At 59.5% G+C, this 18,717-nt stretch overlaps 1 protein-coding gene across 2 annotated transcripts in view; it reads left to right on the forward strand.

Moving 5' to 3' along the window:
• Window positions 1–728: 728 nt before the first annotated feature.
• The window catches only part of NOL4L (nucleolar protein 4 like), a 127,453-nt gene continuing 109,464 nt past the window's right edge, over window positions 729–18,717 (forward strand). Inside the window, exon 1 of one of the 2 annotated variants that reach the window (XM_086332422.1) lies at window positions 729–1,189. In XM_086332422.1, the coding sequence (XP_086188548.1) occupies window positions 869–1,189 (321 nt within the window). In that variant the 5' untranslated portion in view covers window positions 729–868. The remainder of the gene's footprint in view (window positions 1,190–18,717) is intronic. The other variant, XM_086332423.1, reaches the window with a different exon arrangement.

Below are 18,717 nucleotides of genomic sequence, written 5' to 3' on the forward strand. Positions count from 1 at the left end.
GATAGGGGCCCTGCCCGGTCCCACCCGCGCCGGGCTAAAATCGGGCGGGGCCGACTGGAGAGGCAGGGACGCCGGTGGCCGGGCGGGGTCTGCGCCCTTCTCCCCGCCCGGCGGAGCGCGGCCTGCGAGGCTCGGGGCCAGGCCCGACAGGAGGGAACTCGGTCCCTGGGCTGGGCACTGTGCGCCTGCGGCTCCTGCCCTCCCGGCGGCTGCGGGCGCGCCGGCCCCCGCGCCCCCAGGGGCCGGGCCGGGGCGGGGGCTGGGCCCCGCGGGCGGGCGGGCGGGCGCGCGGGGGGTGGGGGGCGGCGGCGAAGGCTGCGCCGCTCTAACAGGTGGGATCCCGCGGCGTGGTGGAGGCGGGCGCGGGAGGAAGAGGAGGAGGAGGAAGAGCAGCGGCAGCGGGAGCCCGAGCAGGAGCAGGATGAGCCGCGCGAGCTGACAGCCGCCGCCGCCGCCGCCCGCGCCCGAGCTCGGTCTCGCTCCCCGCGCCCGGGGCCGCTCCCCGCCTCCCGCCTCCCCCGGCCGCCCGCGGGGCGGCCCGCCCCCTCTGCACCTCCGGGCCCGGAGCTGCCTCCATCGCTCCTGCATCCCGGCCGGGGGGGAGGAGGAGGCGGAGCAGGAGGCGAGCCGGAGCCGCCGCCGCCAACGCCGCCGCCGCCGCCGCCGCCGCCCGAGCAGGACAGAGCGCGCCGCAGCCCCGCGCGTCCGGCCGCCGCCCGTGCCCATCAAGCCTCCGCGCCGGAGCCACACCGCGGGACAGCCGGGGCCGCGGCGCGCCCCGGCTCGGCTCGGCCCAGCCCAGCCCAGTCCCGGCACCGGGCGGCCCGGCGGCCGGCCCGCCCCCGAGGGCGCCGGGCGCGGCGGGAGGATGCCGAAGCCGACGCTGCTGCTGCGCGGGGGCTGGGAGCGCGAGCGCAGCCCCGGGGACTCGGAGCTGGGCCGCCAGTTCCGGGACTGGTGCCTGCGCACCTACGGCGACTCGGCCAAAACCAAGACGGTGACACGCAGTAAATACCAGCGGATCGCCGAGGTCCTGCAGGGCGGCGGCGGGACCGCCGCGGGTAGCGGCCCGGCAGCCGGCGAGAAAGGCAAGTTCCAGTTCTGGGTGCGCTCCAAGGGCTTCCGCCTGGGCAGCGGCCGGGAACCCAAGATGGGCCAAGTGGTGTATGTGCCGGTCAAGACGGGCTCGGTGAGTGCGCGCGAGGCGGCCGCGGGCCGGTCCCGCCGCGGGGCTCGGGGCGGGCGGGCGGGGGCGGGGTGGGGGTGTGGATGTGTGTCCGAACGTGTATCCCTGAGGTGGTCCGCGGGTCTGGCCCGCCCGGGGCGCCCGCGTCCCTGCTCGCCCGCTCGCCCCAGCCCGCCCGGGGCAGCGCTCCGGGTTCGGGGCGTCCCTGCCCCCTCTGCGCTGCTGCCCGGGCCGTGGCCGTGCCGAGCGGGCTGTCCCGGGCTGCTCACCCCAGCATGTTCCGTCCTCCCGTCCCCTCCCCCCGCCAGCAGGCGGCTGCTCCGAAGCCCAAGCCTCCCCCCGCCCGCCCCGGGGCTGCCTGTCCCGGGCGCCCCGCGCTCCCGCCCCCGGGCCGGCTGGGTGGTGTGGGGTGTGTGTGTGTGTGTGTGTCTGTGTGTGTGTGGAGGGTGGTGCCGCGGGAGAGGGGGGCAGGGGAGCCACGGGACGGGGAGTCCGCTCGGCTTCCCAGCGCCAGGGGAGGGGGCCCGCCCGGGCACCGTCTCCCCGACCCCACCCGGGGCTGGCCCGGGGAGGGGCAGCCCGAGCCGCAGCCTGGCGCAGCAGCCGCCTCCCGCGGGTGGGTGGGGCGCCCCCTCCGCCCCCCGGGCCCCTAGCTCCCCCCCTCCCTGGGACGGGGGCGGCCTGACCTATCCCTCCCCTCCCCTCCCCCGTCCCCGGGGCCGGCCCGGGTCCGGGCGGGGTGGCGTGGGGGAGGGGGCGGGGAACCGCAGCCGCCGAGAGGGAGGAGGCGGGCGGCCGGGCGGGGGCGTCCCCTCCGGCCCGGGGCGCCCTGGAGAGGGCGTGCGGCGCGGGCCCCGCGGCTCCCCCGCCGGGACCTCATTGTTCTGCAGCGGGTGGGGGCTGGGGGGGCCGGCTGCTGCCCGGGCGCTGCTGAGCTTTGAACTTTCCGTGGCGGAGACCCTCCGTTAGTGCGTTCAGCCCCCGGCCCGGCCGGGCCAGGCCGGCCTCCCTCCCTGCCCCCCTCGCTCCCTCCCCGGCCTCGCCCGGCCCGAGCGAGCGAGCGGGGCGGCCCCGCGCCGGCCTCCCTCCCTCCCTCCCTCGCTCCCCCGCTCCCCCCTCCGCGCTCCTCCCCCGTCCGGCCCGCCCGCCCCGCGCTCAGCCCCGTCCCCGGCCGGAGCGGGCTCTTCACACACAATTGATTCGGTCGTTACGAAAAGTGCACTTGTCCCCTCCCCCTCCCCCTCCGGCGGCCGCCCGGGCCGGGCCCGCGGGGTGAGGGGGCCGCGAGGGAGGGAGGCGGGGGCCGGGGAGCGGATCCAGAGGCGCCTCCCCGCCACCCGCCCCGCGCCCAGGGGACGGGGCTGCAGGCCGCGGGGAGTGGGGAGCCGCGAGCGCGGAGGGCGGGCGGCCCATCTGCGAGGAGCGCTGATAACCGCGCCGCCGCCACTGCGGCCGCCGGCCGCCCATCTGCGCCCGCTGCCGCCTCCGGCCGGACCCGAGCCTGGGGGCCGGGCCGAGGGGGGCGCGCCGGGGCCGGATTCCCGGCGGGGGAGTCTAGGTCAGGGTCCCACCCCGCCAGAGTCGGGACCTCCCCGCCTAAATCAGTGCTCTCTGCCAAACCCCGGGAGCCTGGGTCATTGTCTCCTACCCGATCGGGTCAGGGAGCCCAAACTGATGCCCACTTGTCCATACCAGGGAGTAGGGGTCCTTGCCTCTCCCCTGCCTAGGTCAGCTCTCTCTCTGCCAGTTGCGTACCCCGCCTCGGTTCTCCTCCATCTTGGGCTAGTGTCCCCAGCCTAAGTGTGGTTTTTTCGAGGTCAGTGACCCACCAGATGGTTGGCTGGGTCTGCGCTCCCTACCCTGGGTCATTGCCCTGAGCCATCCAGGCTTCCCAGGTCAGTTGGTGCCCCTCACCCCCACCCCATCCCTGTTATCCCTCCCCAGGGAGCTGGGCATCTTGGCCCGACCTCCTTCTGTCTGAGGCAGGAGCCCCCACTCCACCCACTCCTGGAGTTTGGGAGCAGGTGGCCCTCAGGCCTGGCAGCTAGCTCACTGGTTCTCTGAGCTGGTCGACCTCTCCCCTAGGGAATGAGCACAGTCCCCCTGCCCCTATAGCCCCACAGCTGTCAAGGGGGAGCAAGTGGGACACACACCTGCCCAGGCCACATACAGAAATTGGGTGCTCCGCCTGGACCCCAGGTCCTGCCAGCCTTCAGATCCTCCGCAAAGCCCACCCTGACCCGTCTTGCCTGGCAGCAGGAGCCTGGAAAGACTCCACCCGGACTCCCAGACCAATAATAAGCCCTCCCGAGGGACCACCTGCCTGGGAGGCAGAGAAAGGGAACCCAGGCCTCCCAGCCCGGGCTACCAGGGGGACGACGAACACAACAGACGTGCCCTCAAGCTACCCACACCCACCTGCCTGGCCCAGGGGTCCCCAGAGAGCCTGTTAGTTACCTGCCACTCACTCAACCATCCGGAGCCAGCCACAGGAGATGCCCTTAGTCCTGCCACCCCCAGCTCCAAGTGCCTTCCTGGGGCTCAGTTATTATTTTTACAGTTCCATTTTCCTTTTCATTGATCTAAGAGGAACAAGTCCTGCTGGGAATTCTGGGGCAGCCATGGCCTCTTCCTGGGAGGAACTGAATGGGCCCATCTTTGAAAGGTGCAGAGGACATCCCCTACCTTCACTGGCTTACACACACCACACACACATACACACACACGCACACACATGACACACACAGTTAAAGTTATCATTGCTTCTGATGTCAGTTGGAAGAGATCCTGTCGTTTGTCCTGGGTGGGTTTTTGTGAAGGTCATTGGGCCACAAACCTTTGTGTGAGACATTTGTCTAGCATCCACAGGCCTTGTGGGGGCCCTGGGGCATTGGAGCGGGTTGGACTCTGAGCCTGCTCCCTGGGCACCAGCTGGTGGGGGAGGTGGGGATAGCCCAGGATCTGGTCAAGAAGCCAACGGAAGCTTCAGGGGAGGGCCAGCAGGCAGGCAGAACAATTTTAGCAAAGAGGGGGTGTGGGAGTTGTGTCACCCAGCCGTGGAACAAGGGTCCCCTGCGCTTCTATGTGGGCTTGGGTCCCCAGGGTGGCCATGGTGTTTCATCTCGCGTCCTTGTTGCTCTCTGGCCGTCCCCCGCGGGGGGCCCCCTTTCCTCCTCTCACAGCCATATGTGGTGCTGCGGTCAGGGCCCTTCCTAGTCCTGGCCGTGGAGGGTCGATGATCTGACACCGCTTGTCCCGTCCCATCTGGCCCTGAGCTTTTCTGGGTGTGTGTGACAAAGGCTTAATCTGTCCGGACGGGCCCAGGGTGGAGAGGAGGGTACGGGGAATTACACTCGGCCGGGGCCTCTTGCAGCTGGGGCCCCGCTTGCAGGGTGGGGTGGGGTGGGGTGGGGCGGGGGTCAAGCAGAAGCCTGGGCGTGGAGAGTGGGGGGAGAGACAGACAAGTTGGACTTCAGTTTGCAGGTTGTCACAGGAAATAGAAGTGGAGGCGGAGGCTGAAGGCTGAGGGGAGGAGGGCGGAGTTCTCTACTGGGCAGCAGCACGGGGCGCTCCTGGGGACAAGATTTTTCTGTGACAAGAGCCAGCCGGGCCTCCTGACTGGGCAAAGCCTGGTTTGGATTTATAATTTCTTGCATTTGGGCTGCTCTGGTCTCAGTGGGCTGCCAAGAGAGGGAAGCAAGCCCGTTGGAGGCGAGACCCCCGACTCCGTTCCAGCCTCGGCCGCAGAGTGAACCAACCCTTTTCCTCTGGTCTCTAGGAATGGGGCTGTCCTAGGGGCCTGCAAGGCCCACAGGTTATGTCTGGGGTGGGGCCCCAGGCCGTCTGTCAGCTCCCAGGACTGGAGAACCCCCAGATTCCTTACAGATAGAGGTTCTCTGCCCAGTTCTACCATTTTCCGGATGGGAAAACTGATGCCCCGAGGGAGGCAGTCTCTGTTGGTGGGGAGCCAGGCCTGGAACGCAGATCTCTGCACTGCCCTGAGGCTTCTCTAGGGGTCCGTCACATGCCAGGAATCCCCCCATTAGAGCCCCCTCCCCCGAGGGAAGCACCAGATTGCCAAACTCCACTCTCAGCACCCGGCTTCTGTGAGCCAGACCCCAGGTGTTCCGCGGGCCAAATTGACTAATGGTGGTCTTTTCCCAGCTTGCAGACTACGTTCATTTAGTGGAGAGCGTTTTCACAGTCTTCAGCCTTTCTCCCCAGAGCTTTCGTGTAAACCTTTGGCACCTGCGGCCACTGGTCTAGGCGGGAAATGGCCTCTGACTTAGCACAGCGTAACATGCGACCTTCCATCGAACACCTCAGTATTTCCTACTTTTCTCTGAAGTGTCACCACAGTGACCTTTTTGAGTCACCTACTGTGTGCCTATCTCTGTGTGTCAGGCTCTCACCACGGCCCAGAGGTCGATGGTGCTGTCACTGCCATCCCTCGGATGAGTGAACTCAGGTTTAGGGAGGTTCAGAACTTCCCTAAGGCCACACCACCGGCACGGCAGGCAGAGTTTGGGTACTGCCTGTACACCCCTCCACTCTGACTCTCTGTGAGATGTCTTACAGCCTGATGTGCTTTGAAAGCATAGGACTTTTCATGACAAGCTTTCAGTCCATTACACTTTAGTCTGAATTAGTGTAGAAGACTCTCATCGTGATGTCTATAATAACAAGGCTGGCGCTTCAGGCAGGACTGGCTCGGTGTCTGCTGTCTGGGACTTTCTCCGGGGCACGACAGGATGGATATGGGGTGAGGAGAAGAGGAGGAAGGCCTCTGTGGTCCTGGGTCCTGGGGGACTTTCAGGGAGAAGGTTGACAATGACACAGGCCCTCTTTGGATTTCTCACGAATGGCAGAGTGGGCTATTTCGTTTATGAAGCCACGGTGATTCGGGTGAATGTGGTCTTGGGATCTCTGGGGGAGGGGCTTCAGTTTGGAGCCTGTTGGACCAGGCTCTACCCTCCCTTGGCCTCTCTTCTGGATCCTGGGTCACCTTTTGCTGGTGGGGGGTTGTCCTTGGGCGAGGCCTGGCATGAGCATCCTCTCTTTCATGGTCCCTACAGGCTGCCTTCCCATCTCTGAGTGCCTGGGAGTCAGGAGGCCCAACTGGGACCCCAGAAATACTGCTGGGGACGACTGGGAGGTGGAGGGGAGCTGTGGCTGGGGCTGCCAAGGGACAAAGGTCAAGGGTCCAACCCAGCCTCAGGTAAACCTGGGCTTCTCCAAGCCAGCTTTTACCTGGGAGGTTGTGGACAGATTGAATATGCTGAGCATGCGTGAGCACTCCTGGGCTAGAGCATGTGTGTGCGTGTGGGTATGTGTGCAGGAGTGTGGCTGTGTGGATGTGAGTGTGCGTGTGCCTGTCCTGTGCAGGCTGGGGATGCTTGTGTGCCCGGGGCAGTGTTTGTGTATGTGTGTGTGTGTGCACACGCGCGCGCGTGTGTACAGGTGGAGGAGAGACTGCATGTGAGTGTGTGTGACTGTGAGTGTCTGAGTCGGCAGATGTGCAAGCACCTGGGGTGTGGGCATTGGCAGACCACAAGTGTGACTGTGTGCATGCCACATGTTCAGGATCCTACTGAAAAACACTCTGTCCTTTGGCAGTGTGGAGCTGCCGGGGCGTTTTCATTATAACCAAGTCAGCCGGCGCTGTGCTCCTGGCCCCTGCTGCCCCTGGGGTCTCAGCAGCTGCTGAAGCCAAGTGTGAGGGATGGAGTGGACACAAGGGGTGGGGCCATGTCCCGGTCCCCACGACAGTGGCCAGAGCACTTCCTTGTTTCCAGCAGCCTTCCTCCTCCTCCTCTTCCCCTACCCCCTGCCCCACAAGGGCGACAGGGAAAGTTTGTGACCTTGGCCATGGTGGCACTTCCGGCACCCAAAGCCAAGCACCATGGGGGGCAGGGTGGGAGAGAGAGGGTTCCGAACTTGAAGTGAGGGGGCCAGGACTGGTGGAATCCTAAAGCACCCGCTTCCTTGCCATGTGATCTCAGGCAAATAGCCTGCTTGACCTCTTCAAGCCTCAGTTTACTTATCTGGAAAATGGGTTCCAAAGTCCCACTTCCAGGAGACTTGGAAAACTGGAAATGGCTCTGTTTGTCATTTCAGGAGGTCACTCTGCTAACCTCAGTCAAAGCCAGGCCTGGGCCCTGGGTACCAAAGCCAGAGAGGGAGCTGAAGAAAGCTGGGAGAGAGCCCACCCAGGCTTGTTAGAACAAGGACTCCTGAGTCCACTTTCTGCCCCTGGCCCACCCTGACATAGAGGGGAAGTGAAGGGCTTGGCGTGTCAAGCCACAGGGTCCTGGATTCAAATCCCAGCTCTGCCCTTCCACCAATTTGGCCTTAGTTTTCTCATCTGTAAAATGGAGCTGATAATCCTATCTTCCTCATAGGACTGTAACAAAGATGAATGCATTAATGCATATAGAGCTTAAAGAGTATAGCAAGTCTTAGGAAATGTCAGCTGCTGTGTGATCTCCCTGAGCCTCAGTTTCCTCATCTGAAATATGGGGATGGTAATAAAATGTCACGGATATTAAACTGGATCATGGAAATAACATACCAAGCCAAATCCCTGGCATGTAGTTGGTGGAAGGCAGCTATTGGTTCCCTGGAGATTGTGTCTGGGTTATTTCTGTGTCTCCAGTGCCACTGGGGCCTGGTTCATGTTGTACTGAATTGCACAAAACACCAGCAGTAGAGGGGTGGGATGGGGAGGAGATGGGAGGGAGGTTCAAAAGGGAGGGGATGTATGTACACCTATGGCTGATTCACGTTGAGGTTTGACAGAAAAACAAATTTTACAGAAAATGCTGTAAAGCAATTATCCTTCAGTTAAATAAATTTTAAAAAGTCAGCAAGGTCTTGGCAAGGGCCATAGGTGTGGCATGAGCCCCTAGGGCTGGGGTTTTGAAGGCTTAGGGTCCTTCTCTGCCCTGACTGGCTCCTGCCCTGCTCTGAGCCTCAGTTTCCCTAGTTGTTGCACAGGGAAGCCTCCTGTGGTCCCTCCTGCCTTTGAATTCCTTCCTGGTGCTGGGGGTGTCCAATCCCAGAGCTCAAGGAGAGGTGCTAGAGAGGTGAGAGTGGGGGCTTTACCCAGGCCTTGAGGTACCTGCCAGGTAGAAAGGCAGAAGGATGTGCTTCCCAGAGGCTTCTCAGTGACCGCCCCCGCCCCGGCCCCGCTGCCCCCGGCCACACACTCCCCCGAGCCCTGCCTTAGTCCTTGGCTAGGAACCTGAGCTCTGGGCTCTTACAGAGAAAACAGTGAGGCTGGTGTCGTGACTGTCCCCGTGGGGCAGTGGTCTGAGCACCTCTCTCGTGTTCTCGAGCCCCTGCCATGTGCCAGACACTCTATTTCATCTCCCCTGGATTCCATGAAGTGGACAAGACCTTGGCAGCAGAGAGGCCCAGGAGTGTCTCCCAGGAGTGTCTCCCTGAGCCCTGCAGTGAGAAAGTGGCAGGGCCTGGGTTCTGTGGCTGTCTGACCCTCTCAGACCACGGGTGCCCTGGCTCTCCCCACCTCCTCACCCCAAGCTCACCATGGTCCTACAAAAGCTGTCCAGAGCTTGAGGCAGCCCTCCTCCCTGTCTGGACCCTGGAGACAGATGCCGCCCCGCCCTGTCGCCCACACCTTCACCCTCTCACCTTTGGTAGGGTGCCCCCAGATGAGGGGTCACCATGGGGAGGGGAGAGCCAAGGCACCCGTTGGCTCAGAGGGTCAGACAGCTACTCCCCTGGCCCGGCCTGGGCAGGTTGCCGGGGGCAGAGAGAGAACAATTGTCCTGTTCCCACAAGGTCAATGACTCCCTCAGCATCCAGACTCTGACTGGACTCAGGGCTCCTGAGCTGCTGGGAAGACTAAGGCGGAGGCGGGGAGCTCCAGTTCCCACAGAGCACCAGGCTGAGTGTGACCCCATCGGGTTCCGAAGCAGGGGGTCATTCATTGATTCACTCACTCATTCATTCATTCACTCACTCACTCGTTTGCTCCTCCCACCGCCCTCCCCATCACAGGGCTCCACCCTTCCCAGGCTCAGGGCACACTCAGGCGTCAATTTTGACTCTTTTCTCTTACCACCCCTCCCTCCCCATCCAAATCGCACATTCTGTTGGTTCAGCCTTCAAAATGCATCTCAAGTTTTACCCTCTCACCACCTCCACAGCCTCCAGCTTGTCCAAGCCTGGCGATGCGTCAGCCTTCCCACTGGGCTCCCTGGGTCCTCTCCAGCCCCCTTGTATTCCCTCTGGCTCACACAGCCAGCAAAATCAGCAAAAGCAAAACGCAAATCAGATGCTCTCCCTCCTCTGCTCTGAACCCTTTCAGATTCCCATCTCACTCAAAGCAAAAGCCAAAGTCTTTTCTGAAGCCTAAGTGATCTGGCCCCGCTGCCCCACCCTCGCTCATTCAGTGTCAGCCACACTGACCTCCTTGCGATTCTAAAAACCACCAACTGCAAACCTGCCCCAGGGCCGTTGCACTGGCTGTTTCCCCAGCCTGGCACACCCTTCCCCTAGTTCTCTGCATGGCTGCTCCCCCTCCTCTTTCAGATCTTTGCTCAAACGTCACCTCCTCAGAAAAGCCCTCCCTGGTCACCCAGCCAGGGCCGCCTTAGGTTCCTTGGACTGTCTTTCTGCTTCATTCTTCTCTCTAGCCCTTACCGCCTCTGACATTGCATATGTATTTTACGAGTTTACACGTTGAATATCTTTCTTCCCATAAGGCTATGAGCTCTGACCAGTTGGCTTGGTTCACTGCCGTATCCCCAGGGCCCCTGCCACTAAGGGGCTTCCCCACTGTGGGGGCAGCAGGTGCCTTAGAGCGGGCGTCTGTGAACCACCCAGGCCTTCCGCACTCAGGGCCTCAGGAGCCCCAAGGCTCAGACCATCCGCCTTCTTGTGGGCATCCAAGGAGTCCTGGGGGAGGCGACATTTAAGCTGGACCTCGAGGGGCAAACCAAATTATTCAGCAAGAACAGAGCATGGGAAGGCTCCCTCCAGGGGGTAAGAACATGAGCAAGGGCTAGAGTGGGACAGGTTTTGGAGGGTCAGCGCAGACTGGGTGTGAGGACCAGGGACACTCTCCCAGAGAAGCGTGTTCTACAGAGCATTTCAGATGGGTGGTGGGTGGAGGAGGGCGGTGAATGGTCAGATCCGCTGGAGAACCACTTGGGGATCCTGAGGGGGATTAGCTGGTGAAATCAATTGGGGTCACATGGAAGAGAAGGATCTGGAAAGCCACTCAGAGGAGCTAATGCGTCACCGTCAAGGAGACCTAGGGGTTCGCAGGATTTTCAAGCAGAGGGGAGATGAGGTCAGCTTCAGGTTTTAGAAGGAGCCTCAGGAAACTGTGGCAAGAGGGAGATGTGTTACAGAGAAGGTAAAATAGGAGGCTGGGATATAGTGACACATGGAGAGAGAAGGCTGGCCTGGGGCAAAGAGGAGGGGCTGGTTCCCTTGGGACAAGAGGTTGAGTGTCTGGGACTGGGTGGCATGGGGCTGTGGGGAGGGAAGCTTGATGGTCTATGGTCATGGTTGACACAGTATTCTTGGGTAGAGAGAGAGGCGTTTAGGAAGCCAGGAATGTAGGCAGACCCACAGATCTGGGGTGATGACCCAGAGGCAGGGTCTAGTGGGCAGAACCCAAGAACTGTCCCCAAGGTTGGTAGCAAATGGCAGTGGGAGGCTGCGGAGGAGACCTGGTGACTCAGGTCTCAGTGGGGACAGTTTGGGAGTAATCCTGTTCATGGGGCCCCTTCCCAGCTTGGAACCTTCCCTGCCCCGGCTGGGACCAGAGGCCGGCTCCTGGGAGGCTGGTGCTTGGTGGATGACTCATCGTTTTCTCGGCATCCCCAGGCTCAGGAAATGTTCAAGGAGACACGCGGCCCTTCCTTTGGCAGGCCAGGCCCTCGCTAGATGCTGGCAGGTCGAGAATAACACACTCGGGCCTCCGGCCTTGTCTAAGAGCATCCCGAGGGCATGTCTCCATGAGCCCCAGGCTTCCACAATCTCACACATCCCCAATCACCTTAGGAAGCTGTCATGACCCCATTCTACAGGTCAGTGAACCAAGGCACAGCCTGTGCTGGGCACCCAGCTAAGTAACTGCCTGGTGGTGCTTCAGTTTCTTCATCTGAGAGATGGGTCTGATGATTGTCCCTCCCCTATGGGTTGTTGGGAAAATGGAAGGAGAGAGTTATGAGAAATGTCATTTGCATGAGGATGTGAAGAGGGCTCCATCCAGTCAACAAGGGCTCTCCACTGGATGGAGCAGCCCTAGGAAAGGCCAGAGGGTAAGGTGGCCAATAGACCTGCATTCAGGTCCCAGCTCTGCCACCAGCTCCTGGTTCAGGGCAAATGGTTTGCCTACTCTGATCTCCTGCCCACTTAGGCATCAGTGGGTGATGACCCACACCCTGGAGGGTACTGGGAAGATGGCATAACACCAGGCCTGACAAACAGTCCAGTGAGTAGGGGCTGCAGCTCCTTCTCAGGGTCCCTTGGAGAACCGCCCCCCTCCCCCAACTCCAGTGCAAAGATCTTCAAACCAGACAGCTGTTAACCTCTCAAGGGGAGGGGAGGCGGCTCAGAGAGTTCAGGCGGGAAGCTCCCTGGGGAGCAGGGCCTCTCGGGGAGATCTAGGGGCTGGGATAGGAGTAGACTGAGGGGCAACGGGTTTTGTGCTGAATGGGAGGCCCCTGCCGGTCAGCAGAGGAATGGAGAGTGTGAAGGCAGAGGCTGGGTCCAGGCTCTGCCATACACTGCTGTGCAGGTTGGGCAGGTCCCTTACCTTCTCTGAGCCTCAGTTTCCTCATCTGTAAAATGGGATGATGATAGCCATGGCTTCACTTATATCCTTCTACACCGTGTTCTATACCATGTGTATACACTACATATACTGCATACTATATTCTATAATCTAGAAGCATCTGTACAGGGGGTGGCCATAATCAAGCCCTCAATAAAAAGGAGCTATAATTAGGATTATGATTGTGAGCCAATCAATAACCCTCAAATCCGTGACAAGGCCATTCAAGCCATGCTGCTGAGCTGGGCTTTGAAGCTCAGGCTGGCCCCAGGTTTGCACTGAGCTGTGACTCACTAGCTAGATGACCTTGAAACAAGTCACTCTCAACCTCAGTTTCCTCTTCTCTGAGACTGACCCATCTCACAGGGTCGCTGTGGGGAGGCGAAGAGAGACTCCATGTCAAGTGCTCAGCACAGGAAACGGGAGCGTTTCTGTGCTTGGATCTGTGGCATGGCCAGGGGCAGGTGGAGTAGGGATTGGAGCCTAGGGTAGGGCCAGTGGCTGCTGGAGCAGAGAGGAACAGAAGAGGCAGAGGACAGAGGTGGAAAGGAGTGTGTGCAAGGAAACTGGAGGGGAGGACTTCCAGGACGAGGGCTGCTCAGCCGGGTTTGCCCTTGAGGGCTGGGGAACCCCCACCCCCAGATCTGATGAGAGGTCAGAGAGAAGGCAGTAGCCACGGCAGGTGGGAAGGAGAGGCCAGAAGTCTTGCTGGTCCAGTCAGCAGCTGGCTGTCAGGAGAGGTGGGTGAGAGGAGTATGGGCTTCCCTGAGTCCAGGTGTGGTACCAAGAGTGCGCATGCTCCCCACCGTAGAGAGCCCTGGGTTCAGATCCTGCCTCACCAGCCAGCTGTGCAAACTTGGATGCATCTCAACTTCGAGCCTCCATTTCCACATCTGTAAAATGGGGATAGTGATATTAACCACCTTTTAGGGTTGTTACAGGGATCACTTGAGATGCGTAAAGTACTCAGTCAATGCCTGCTGCTGAGCAGAAACAATGACAATCAAGGCACAGCTAGTGCTTGTTTTGAAATACCAGGCGCTCTGCTGAATAGGTTATACCCCGGCCTCTTGTGTGATTGTTGGAACATGGCTACTGTTAGGATCCCCATCTTCCTGATGCGGCTGTTGAAGATCAGAGAGGTTAAGTCACATGCCTGAGGCCACACAGCTAGTGAAAGGCAGAGCAGGGGCTTGAGCCCACACAGTGGGGAAGTGTTGTGTCCTCCGCTCCCTGAATCACCCATCCTGCTGACAGTGAAGCTCAGAGCCTAGGGTCCCCTTTGGTATTACCTGGGCTTGGATGATGGCTCTTCTCCGGTGGGGAGGCAGGGGTGAGTCTGTCTGTCAGAGTTTGCCTGACTCTGGAACACACTGCCTGGGCGCAAATGGGATCTGGTCAGCTTGACCCTCAGGGATCACTGAAGGATGCTGTGATTCAGGGAGGGCCAGGTTGCAGCATGGAGCCCCATGGCCAGCCAGCCAGCCAGCGTGCTTCATCCAACGCAGGCCGGGGAGCCTTGTGCCCACCAGCATGAGACAAGGCATGGCTTGGCCACCAGATCACAGGCAGCTGCCAATGGGTCCCAGAGGATACAGGTGGCCAGTGCCTGGTGTGGGCAGCACCCATGGAAGAGAGGGAGGGACCGGGGAGGGCTCTTAGAGGAGGTGTGAGTCATGAAGAGGAAGGAACAGGGCCTCCCAGGACGAGGAAGGGGTGCTATGGACCGAGGAGCACAAGAGAGGCTTGTTTTCAAGGTGATGCAGACACCCGACAACGCAACCACAGCAACCAAACAGCAGCCCCCTAGGAGGGCGAGAAGTGCCCAGCACACCCCCTCCGCCTTGTTTCCCTGCCCAGAGGAGGCCAGTCCCTTATGTATCCTTCCTGTATGCTTGGCTCTGGAGCTGGGCTGCCTGGGTTTGAATCCCGAACCTGCTTTATACTTGCTGTGTGATTTGGGCAACTTACTCCACCTCTCTGTGCTTCTGTGTCTATGTCTAAAAAGCAGAGGATAGTAACAGGACCTGCTTCTCTGGACTGTTACAAGGACCAGGGCTCCTAAAGCCTAGCAGAGGGCAGGGCTGGTGGCTGAGTGCCCCCACAGCACTGGCTGTCGCTGCTGCTGTTGCTGTTACTGCCACTGCCATGATTGCTGTGCACGCGCAGCTATGCACACTGGGTGTGCAGTTTAAGTGCCCAGCTCTCCCGGCAGGTCCTGAAGCTCAGTTTTCATTGCTTCTGCCCACTGAGGAAGAAGCAGAGGTGAGAGGTCCACCCAGAGGTCATCCTGGTGTACCTGCATCCTGAGACAGGCCTGTGATGGGGAGGGACCTAACGTCATTGGCTGGGCCACCCACCTATTGGTTGGGCTTCCCTGGTGGCTCAGATGGTAAAGAATCTGCCCACAATGCAGGAGACCTGGGTTCGATCTCTGGGTCGGGAAGATCCCCTGGAGAAGGGAATGGCAACCCACTTCAGTATTCTTGTCTGGAGAATCCCATGGACAGAGGAGCCTGGCGGGCTACAGTCCATGAGGTTGCAAAGAGTCGGACACGACTGAGTGACTAACACTATTCACTACCTACCCATTCAGGGCTTGTGGTGTGGGGACTCCATCTCCTGCCCCTGCGCTGGGGACATGAGGTGGTGGTGGGCACAGTAAGGATGAAGGGGCTGTGCAGAGAGCCCTTGGCCAGGCCCCAGAAGATGAGGTTTCTGCCACAATTCACCCCTAAGCTTCTTGAAAGAGTTCCCGGCTCTAGACCTTGGTTTTCTTATCAGGAAGGTGGTACCAGGCTGCAGTGAGGAGCCAGGGCCACGCCTCAGATGTGATGGAGTCTTGAGCTGTTTATTAGGACCCCACCTTCAGGTTTCTGCCCCCAGGGGATTTACAAGTGCATTGGTGGTGTTATTGATAAGATCCTAGTTTGGAAGGTCTAAAAGTGCTGCTTAGAAGCTGAGTGACCTTGGGGAAATTTAAGAGGAAGGGGATTAATTAACTCTCTGGGTCTCAGTTTCCTCCTCTGTAAAATGGGCATAGAAATCGAACCTGCTCTGTGTCGTTGTTGGACGCAGGTAAGAAACAGAGCCAGGGGTCTGCCTCAGAGTAAGGCTCTGTGATTGGCAGCAGTTGCAATTATTTTAAGGAACTGAGATGAATGAACTGGAGAAACCACCAGCAAACAATACAGGGCTGCAGGCAATCCATTCATTCACCGATTCATTCAGCAAGCTTTGATTGGCACCTGCTGTGTACCAGTTCCTGTTCATTCATTCCACCAAGACATACACCTACTATGTGTCAGGAGTAGGGCAGACTTGATCTCTGCCCTCCTAGATCTGATAGTTCCAGGCACCTCCACTAGCTGGTGGTCGGGGGGCACCTAGGGCCTGGTGTGCCATCCAGCAGGTTGGCTCAGATGGCTGGGCCCCTGTCCCCACTGAAATGGCCTTGCTGAGCTCAAGGGGCCACTTCTGCCTGGTGTCCCCAAGCTAGTCCTGCTGGTCCCTCTGACTCCCGCTTTCCCAGAAGTGGAACTCAGGAGGGAATGGGGGCGGGGGTGCAGTGCAAGAGCTTTCTCATCAGCCCCTCCTGCTCCAGTCTTATCACCTCCTCCCCAGCAACAGAGCTCATTGTCCTTCCTATTTTCTCCTCTTCACACAGAGGCCAAAGTGTGATGTTAAAAATGTATACCTGACCATGTTCATTCTCTGCTCAAACCCTTCTGTGGGTCCCCATCACTGTCTGAGCAAAAGCCACCGAGCCCACATGGCCCAGCTCTGCCCCTCTTTCCACCTTCTGGGCTTCTGCTCACTGCCCTTCATCTCCCCTAGCCTCTAGGCTGTCCCCCAGCCCTCACTGGGCCCTGCTGACATATCACCTCCTCAGGGAGGCCTTCCCTGACTGCATTTCCAAAATGCCCTAAATTCCCCATCACTCTCAAGCCCTTTACTTCAACTCCAAAGCCCTTATTGATACAGACTAATGCTGCATTTTGTGTGTTCCCCTGGGCTTCCAGGAAAGTGAAAGTGAAAGTGAAGTCGCTCAGTCATGTCTGACTCTTTGCGACCCCATGGACTGCAGCCTACCAGGCTCCTCCCTCCATGGGATTCTCTAGGCAAGAGTACTGGAGTGGGTTGCCATTTCCTTCTCCATGGGATCTTCCCAACCCAGGGATCGAACCTCGGGTCTCTTGCATTCTAGGCAGACACTTTAACCCCTGAGCCACCAGGGAAGCCCCTGGGCTCCCAGAGGACAGGGATATTTTCTGTCTTCCTCACTGCTGTGTTCCCAGCACCGGTTGCATTCATTCACTGATTCACTCAGCAAACTTTGATTGGCACCTGCTCTGTACCAGGTCCTGTTCATTCATTCCACAAAGATTTTATGAGTCCCTACTATGTGCCTGGAGTGGAGAGTAGGGTAGACTTGATCTCTGTCCACCCAGAGCTGTGAGCCCCAGAGACCCCCTGCATGGCATGCCCTCAGGAAGTATTTGTTAAATGATGCCTCTAGCCTTTCCATTCTCTTCATGCCTCGGTTTCCTCCTCTGTAGAATGATGAACCAGAGCTGTTACGGCCTACCTGAGGGTTGGTGTGCAGGCCAGGGTCCCATGAAAGGCCACCTGACCTACCCAACAAGCAGGGTCCTCTGGTCTCAGAGCTGAGAGAGCCAGAAGAGGGTGACAGGGTCAGCAGGTGATCAGGGAGGGCTCCAAGCCCCACGTGGAGGCATCTGGACTCATCCTGGTCACATTGGGAAGCCCAAGCAGGACAGGGACACAACTGTGGGAAGATGGGAGGGGAAACAGGCCTGAAGGGAGGTCTGGGATTGAGGAGATGTGGCTGGTGGTCCCTTAATGGGGCCCCAGAAAGCCGGCTTGCAGGCAGTAGGAGATACTGATCACAGAGCAGGGGAACTTGGGGAAGGAGGGGTTTAGGGAGCTGAGTCTGGTCCAGTATGTGCGCAGACTGGCGTCTGAGACCCAGAGAAGCTCTGGGTTCTTGGGCACAGTAGCCCAACTGGGAGCAGAAGCTACAGAAATAAAGTGGAGGAGGCTGGGGAGGGGCTAGAAGAATGGATCTAACAATGTCTTCCTTGTATTAGGTGCTTTTTTCTTGATAAAAACCTCTTCATCATTCATTCATCCGTTCACTCATGTACTCATCAACAACTTGGAGAGAGCTTCCTGGGGTGCAGTGGTGAGCCTCACAGATGTGGCTCTTGCCCTGGCAGAGCTCAGGATGCATTGTGGGAAAGATGCCATGGGGCATGGTGATGGTGGTGGTGACGGCGATGGTGGTGGTAGCAGGGTGGTGATGATGGTGGTAGTGATCATGGTGATGATGGTGATGGTGGTGATGGTGGTAGTGATCATGGTGGTGACGGTGATGATGATGATGGTGATGGTGGTGATGGTGATGATGATGGTGATGGTGATGATGATGGTGATGGTGGTGATGATGGTGATGGTGATGGTGATGATGCGATGCTGAGGTTGGTGGTGTGTTGGTTCCCACGTTACTGAGTGCTCGCTGAACGCCGGCCTGCTCTAACTGCTTCCTGTGTGTTTGCACTCTGGGCTCCTGCAAGGCCCTGAGATCTTACGCAACTTGCCTGAGGCCCCTGTGAGTCAAGGGGTGGAACCCAGATGTAAACCCAGGAAAGGCGGGCTGACCAGCAAGCTGCTCCTAGCCATGGCCACCTGCCACTTCCAGCAGGCAGCTCCCCCTCACTGTCATGACTGTCAGGCCCCTTCCTTGCCTTCTGGACCCAGCATCTAGCACAGCGCCCAGCGCCGGGGAGAATGCACGAGTCTGACTTGCCTGAACAGGGTTTGAGGTCAGGCTTTGCCCCAGCAAGCTTGAGCAAATGGCTCCTCTGCCCTCAGCACCTCATCTGTGAAAGAGGAGAACCATCCTCCAGGGAAGCCACCAGAAAGTCAAGGAAACACCACCCTCACTGTAGCAATTGACGTTTCCAGGGAGAGAGCCCATTCCCTAATTAGGAGGCAACTGAGAAAGACTCAGCTCCACCTGCGATGGAGAGGGGCACATGGGAGCCAGGGGCCCCGAGATGGCCGGACACACTGTGCACACCCCGGCTTGTTGCTTCCCCAGCACAGGCCCCAGGGAAGGGACTGTTCCCCTTGGACTCACCGCTGACTGCCGTGCCTCTGGGACCCAGGCCCCAGCCACCCCCACCCAGTTCTAGCAGACCTAAGTGATCCCATGCCAATAAAAAGACGGGACAGAGGTGGGGGCTGGGAGCAGAAGGCCTGGACACAGATGCTGCCTCTGTTCTTCCTGTGTGGACAGGGTTCCCCCACTGTCCCTCTCTGGACCTCAGTTTTATCCTTTTGTTCAAATACATACAGAGCAGGTGCTCTGTGCCAGGCTCTGGAGACACAAATGAAGACCTCTGCCCTCAGAGAGCTGACATTCTGGTGGAGACTGATACTATGTAGTAAATGAGGAAAGCTCCCAGCTTGTCACATGCTGGCAAAGCTGTGCAGAAAAACCAAGCAGAGCGAGGAGAATCCGAGGTGCTGGAGTGGGAGATACTGGAATTTTAATCAGAGTGTCACAGAGGGCCTCTCTGAGAAGGTGACATTTTGTGCAAAACCCTGAAGGAGGTGCAGGAGCAATTTATGAGGGTATCTGATGGAAAAGGGTTCCAGGAAGAGGGAACTGTGAGTGCAAAGGCCCTGAGGC

The sequence above is a fragment of the Bos grunniens genome, chromosome 13 (assembly GCF_055505025.1).
Source record: "Bos grunniens cultivar Pamir isolate PY7600 chromosome 13, Bosgru_T2T1.0, whole genome shotgun sequence".
In the NCBI taxonomy this organism is placed as follows: Eukaryota; Metazoa; Chordata; class Mammalia; order Artiodactyla; family Bovidae; genus Bos; species Bos grunniens.